The sequence below is a fragment of the Alligator sinensis genome, unplaced genomic scaffold, assembly GCF_000455745.1.
Source record: "Alligator sinensis unplaced genomic scaffold, ASM45574v1 scaffold964_1, whole genome shotgun sequence".
NCBI classification, from domain to species: domain Eukaryota; kingdom Metazoa; phylum Chordata; order Crocodylia; family Alligatoridae; genus Alligator; species Alligator sinensis.
In genome coordinates, this window is record NW_005842680.1 from 864,233 (window position 1) to 870,005 (window position 5,773).

The 5,773-nt window shown below is 65.0% G+C and overlaps 1 protein-coding gene across 1 annotated transcript in view; it reads left to right on the top strand.

Moving 5' to 3' along the window:
* The window catches only part of ZC3H12A (zinc finger CCCH-type containing 12A), a 35,908-nt gene extending 32,699 nt beyond the window's left edge, over nt 1-3,209 (top strand). The window contains exons 6-7 of the mRNA XM_006033934.3: nt 329-435; nt 518-3,209. Of these exons, the coding sequence (XP_006033996.1) occupies nt 329-435; nt 518-1,584 (1,174 nt within the window). The 3' untranslated portion in view covers nt 1,585-3,209. The remainder of the gene's footprint in view (nt 1-328; nt 436-517) is intronic.
* Nucleotides 3,210-5,773: the final 2,564 nt, after the last annotated feature.

Genomic DNA, 5,773 nt, shown 5'->3' on the forward strand with positions numbered 1-5,773 from the left:
GAGCCACCGCCGCCCGTCGCCTCCTGCGGGAGGGGCCCGAGCCTGTGCCCGTGCCGGCCTGGCCCTGAGCCCTTGCTTCCCCTCCTCCTCCGGCGATGGCAGATGGTGGCCAGGGTGTGGTGGAGACCACCTGCCCTGGCCCTGCTGCCTCGCCAGGCTGGCCCACGCACCCGTCTTCCTCCGCTCCCATTCTCCTCCTTCCTGGCTCTGTCGACCTGTTGCCCTGGGAGGGGTCGGGGTCTGGCCCAGGGGTGCCTTGTAGCTGAGGTGTGAAGGGCTCTAGACCCAAGGTGGCTTGTCCTGATTCAAGCGTATTGTCCTTCTCCAGGTTTATGCCCCCAGACGACCCTCTGGGGCGGCACGGCCCCAGCCTGGATAACTTCCTGAGGAAGAAGCCTGTGGTCCCAGAGCACAAGAAGCAGCAGTGCCCTTATGGTAAGGCCCAGCATGTGCGGGAGGCGGCTGCCCCTGGGGTCCCGGGCTGCGTCTTATGCCAGGCTCTGCCCTCTCCTTGCAGGGAAGAAATGCACCTACGGCATCAAGTGCAAGTTCTACCACCCCGAGAGGATCAACCAGCCCCAGCGCTCGCTTGCGGACGAGCTTCGGGCCAACGCCAAGCTGTCCCCCACCCGAAGTGCCTCCAGCACCACCAGCCCTGCCAAGGAGGAGAAGAAGGGCAAGAGAGCTGGGCAGGCAGAGCTGCTGTGTCCTGCCTCCACAGACATGGACCCCAGCTGCATGCAGAGAGCCTCGGCCGAGAGGAAAGGAGCAGCCCAGAAGGCCAAGCCAGGTGACGATCCGCTCCCGGGGAAGGGCTGTGCCCCAGGGCTCGCCCCGCCTCACAGCAGTGGCCATAGATCTGCCGAATGGCCCCAGCACCCTGCCTCCTCTCCCCACATGGACTCTCTCTCCTGCATGTCTCAGGAGCCCCTCGACTCGGGCTTCTGCTCCCTGGAGAACCAGTTGTCCGGGATGTGGCCTTGCCGATCCGCCAGCCACTGCGAGCATTGCCCCCCCGACCAGGTGGCCGTCTGCAGCTGCAGCTGCGGGCAGCCGAGATCCCTGTACCAGCCCTCGCCCGGCCTGGAGCCCGACAGCCTCTACAAGCCTGGCTCTCACAAAGCCGTCTCCTCGGCTTGCTCTGGGGCCAGCTACATGCCGTACAGCGCGGAGATGTCCCACGCCAGGCCCTCCCGTGCCTTCTCGGGCTACGGCATGCCTGTGCACCCCGCCAGCGCCGGGCAGTATAGCCTCCCGAGCGAGTACAACGGCCCGCCAGCACCTCTCCACCCCCGTGAGTACTGGTCTGAGCCGTACCCGCTGCCCCCTCCTTCTGCACGCGCCAGCAGCACGCAAGACCCCCGCCCCTTGCAAAGAGCCCCGGGCCCGACCTACAGCGACCCCTGCCCGTGGGCTTTGTCGGAGCAGTTCGCCAAGGAGCGGGCCAACGTGCACGTGAAACTCTGCGGCATCTTCCACCCCCACCTCGTGGACGCGGTCATGAACCGGTTCCCGCAGCTGCTGGATCCCCAGAGACTGGCGGCCGAGATCATAACCTACAAGTCCCAGAACCCAGGCCTGTGAGGGGCTCCCGGCATCCTGCAGGGCCGTCGGGGAGCCGGGAGGGTGCGAGCCGCTGGTTTAAACTCGAGCGAGTGGGGCGGCTGCCTCTGGCAGCGCGCGTCCCCGTCGCTGGCATCTCTTGGGGAAAGGCGGCACGAGGGTCACCTGCTTTCTGACCAAGCCTGGGGCTTGGCACCACCGCTCAGCTCGACTTTGAACGCGTGGGGAACGCTAGCCCCCTGGTCCGTAACTTCAGCTCCCTTTAGTCACGCCAACTTGCTCATAAGACGCTGCCTTCCCGTAGCTGGCTCTGCCCCCGTTTGGTTTCACAAGCTTGTTTTGCCAGCTCCCCCACCTGTGCCCTACCCACGCCAGGCGCCTGCCCGGCGGGGTCGCTTTCCAGAGCGTAGCAGCAATGCTCGCCCGGTTGCAGGACCTAATCGTCCCGCTGCCAGGATACGCACTTGCCTCGAGTCCCGGCACCGCACCAGAGCTCCCGGGGACCCTGGGCTTGGAGTCGCCTGGCCGACCTCTTGCCTCCCCGCACCAAAAACCCACGTGCTCCACACACAAACTCGCGGAAGGGCAGGCCGTGGCAGCTCTTCCAGCCTGGCCGCGTGGCAGAGCAGAGGGCCGGGACGTGGGTCCCTTCCCTTCCCTCGTGCGAGCGCCTGGTAGAAAGGAAGGCGTGTGGTCACGAGTCCCGCATGTGCCGCTCCGTGACTCCCCCGGCCTCTTGGCAGTGTTCAAGGCTTGTCTCCACGTTTCTCTCTTCTCCTTTCCTCCACATCTTTCCCCTGCCCCGCCAGAGCCCTCTGGTTCCCCGCGGCCCCCTGCAAGCCGCGGTTTAGCCCTTGTGGGCAGTGAATGACCCCCCCGGCCTGTTTGTGGGGGATTTTCTATCTTTATTTTGACTTGTGCATACTGTATCTAAACCGTTTAAGGATATTCAAGAACACATACTGTAGCAATTGTTTCTGGTCCCAGCGTTGGGCTGTTCTGGGGCGCGAAGGGAAGTTTTCCCTCGCACCCAGGCCAGAGGCAGTTGATTTGTTGATACACATTGTATCTGTGCGTTGGATTTTTTAATTACGTCCGTCTTGTGGCTTAAATGAAGGCCGTTCCTAGCCGCCAGCCCGTGGGAGAGCAGAGCCGCGGGGCCTGTCGTGTCTCCTGGCTCTTCCCTCTCGGGTTTGGCAAGGGCTGGGCTAGTCCGCTCGGCACCGTGTGCTGGGGCAGCCGCAAGGACACAAACCCTGTACGCCTGGTTGATGATGATGCATTACAGCAGCTGTAATGTTTCATGTTAGTAAGCAAAATGCTTCTTAATTGTATGTAATCTGAAACTTTGCCTATTTGTAAATGACGGGAAAAAATGTTGCGTTTTTAATGATCCATTGTCTACAAACTCGCGGGATGGTCTCTCACCGAATCCTCGGCTGTCGCGCTCCTGGAAGGCTCTGGGGCAGGGAGCCAGCATGTACTCATCCTGTTGTAATCAGGACTAACTCCTCCTTTTTTTGTAGGGACAGGTTTGTATTTTACTAAAACTTGCTGTATCGCGTGTCTCTGCAGCCTGTACGTAGAGCGAGGCGGCAGCCCTGTGTAAGAGCTGCCGCTGCATCAATAAAGATCCCTGGTTTGAACAATGTGCCGGCCCGGTCCTTGGGTGGGAGGCTAGGGAAGACGGCCTGCCCTCTCTGCTGCGATGGCTAAGGCCGGTGCGGGGAATTCTGCACACCCCTTGGCCTGGACGTCCCGGACCCTGCGTGCAGGGTCCCCCTATGCCAGCAGCACCGGGTCCCGGCCTCTTCCCTCTGCCTTCGAACTGGCGTTCTCCTTTCTGGTTCCTGGGCACTCGCGGTACAGCCCTGCTTGTGGATTTATGCAAGCAGAGAGGCGTGCGTCCTCGGGCGAGGGGTGGGATAGAGCACCCCTGCTCTTCAGCAGCAGCAGTAGAGGAGGAGGCTGGGTCCCTGCTGCCTGGGTGCAGTTTCACAGATGCACGGAGCGAGGCGGTGTCCCGGCACCTCGCCGGACCCAGCTCCCCCTGCTCGGGTGCATGCAGCAGCACCTGCGGGAACCCTTGCTCCCCTCCTCCCTGGCTGCGGGCAGGTGCACTGGGCTGTGCACGTGCAGTGCCTGTGGCTGGCAGCTTCCAGTGGGGCACCAGGCCCCAGCACCTGGCTGTGAGCTCCGTGCTCACCGCAGACTTGCAGCTGGGCCCGGCTGAAGTGGGCTGTGGCTGCTTGTCGCTGGCGGATGCGCTGAGAGCAGCAGCGATGAAGGTCGCGGAGCTCCCAGCCGGTCCAGACGCGTTATGCTAGCCCTGCGCTGCTGCAAGGGGCTGCAGGAGCCGTCCCAGGAGGAAGGGATGAACAAGGCTCCTGCCTGGCTCCAGGGAAGCAAACAGGAGCGGGGAGAGGCTGCAGAACAGGCCTGGCGAGATGCCCCAGCGGCTGGTCTGTCCTCCCCGTGCCCTGGGGCAGAGCAGGGTCGCCTGAGCCCATCTCATCCCTCTCGGTGCTGGAAGGCGGTTGCAGGGGCAAGCGACAGCCCGGTGGTCTCCCCGCTGCTGCACAGGAGTATCCGGGCTGCCCCGGCGCTGCAGGTCTTTACGCTTGGGGTCTCTGGCCGGCCCCCGCTGACCCCTCGTGCCTGCTCCCTGCACTGCTCCTGCCCCAGGCTCCCAGGGGCCTCTCCCAGGACCAAGGCCCTGCCTGGCTGGAGGCTTTCCTGCCTGGGGAGAGGAGGCCACGGAGGTGGGACACTTGACCCTACAGGCCCCCCGGGACACCTGGCTCCCACACTGCCCAGGGAGCCTCTTGGGCTGCAGCCAGGGCCCTGCTCCAGCCCAGCAGCCTTGGCAGGTGCCTGGTGGGGCGGCGGCAGCCAGGCAGGGCTGTGCGCGAGAGCCAGGGAGGAAGGAAGCGGAGGCAGCAGAGTAAACAGCGCAGCCGGGCAGACAAAGGAGCTCCGGCGCGGCTGGGGCCAGCCCAGGGGAGCCCGCATCCAGGCTGAGACTGCGCTGGGGGGGGGGCTACAGCCCAGCAAGCGGTGGGGGCTGCTAGCTGCGGCTCAGCCCCTGCCCCTTCCAGCTCAGGCACCCCAGCGCCCCTGCCCGAGGCTCAGCCCAAGGGAGGGGGGGGGCAGAAATCAGAGCAGGGCTCACCTCAGTGGAGTGAGGGGCGACCGCTCCCCCCCCATAGCCTGCATCGCACGAGCATCTCGGGGAGTGCCAAGGCTTGCAGCCTGGCCCAGCGCAGCTCCAGGGCACTGAGCCCTGCTGGGGAAAGCCCCCACCGGCTGCCTGCCTGTGTGGTGCAGCAAGTGTCTAGGGTGAACGTGCGGGCAGGGGGGGTCCCAGCTTGCCCAGAGCCCCAGCCCAGCAGGTGCTGAGTGTGGCAGGCCAGTCCTGAGCTGCCGGGTGGTGACACTGACCCGGTGCACCCACCAGACAGGCTGGTGTGCCCCAGAGGCCTGCCATGCTGCACGTCGCTGAGCCTCGTGTGACCCCGGAGCGGAGCCACGCCAGCGCCCTGCAAACGTGGCCCAGGAGCCGGGCTTCAGGCACCAGCTGGGGGCAGGGCCAGGCCCACGCCCACGTGAGCACCGAGCTGGGTGCAGGGTAGGGCAGGCAGCCCGTGGACATGGGCATGGGGGTGTTGGGGGGGCAGTGTGCTGAGATGTAGGTGTGTGTTTGTGGAGGGGTGGTTCAGAGGCTGGGGGGCAGGCAGAATAGTGTGTGCACACGCTTGTGTGTTTGCGGGGGTTGTTAGCAGGTATTTGGGGTGGGATGGGATGGGTGGGTGGGTGTTTCGGGGCAGGGGGAGTCTGGGAGGGGTGTGTGTTGGGGGGATGTTTGGAGAGTGTGGGTGGCAGACACCTGCAAAAGGTGACGGGGTGGTATTTGGGGTGCCCCCTCCACCCCCGTGCCAGGCTCAGGTGCAAAGCAGCGACCATCCCTGCTGGGCACATCCCTGCTGGCCCCTGGCCCATGCCGGCACCGCAGCCAAGGGCAGCACTGGCACATGGCTGCAGCACCGAGGGGCTGGGCTGGGGCTCAACCCCCCACCCCCCCCAAAATCAGAGCAATCCAGTGACTCAGCCAAGGCCAGACGGGGAGGCGGTGGCAGGGCCTGCAGGGTGGGAGTCGGGATGCCGGCTGCACTGCCCCCCGCAAGGGTGGGGGGAGCTGGAGCCCAACCCA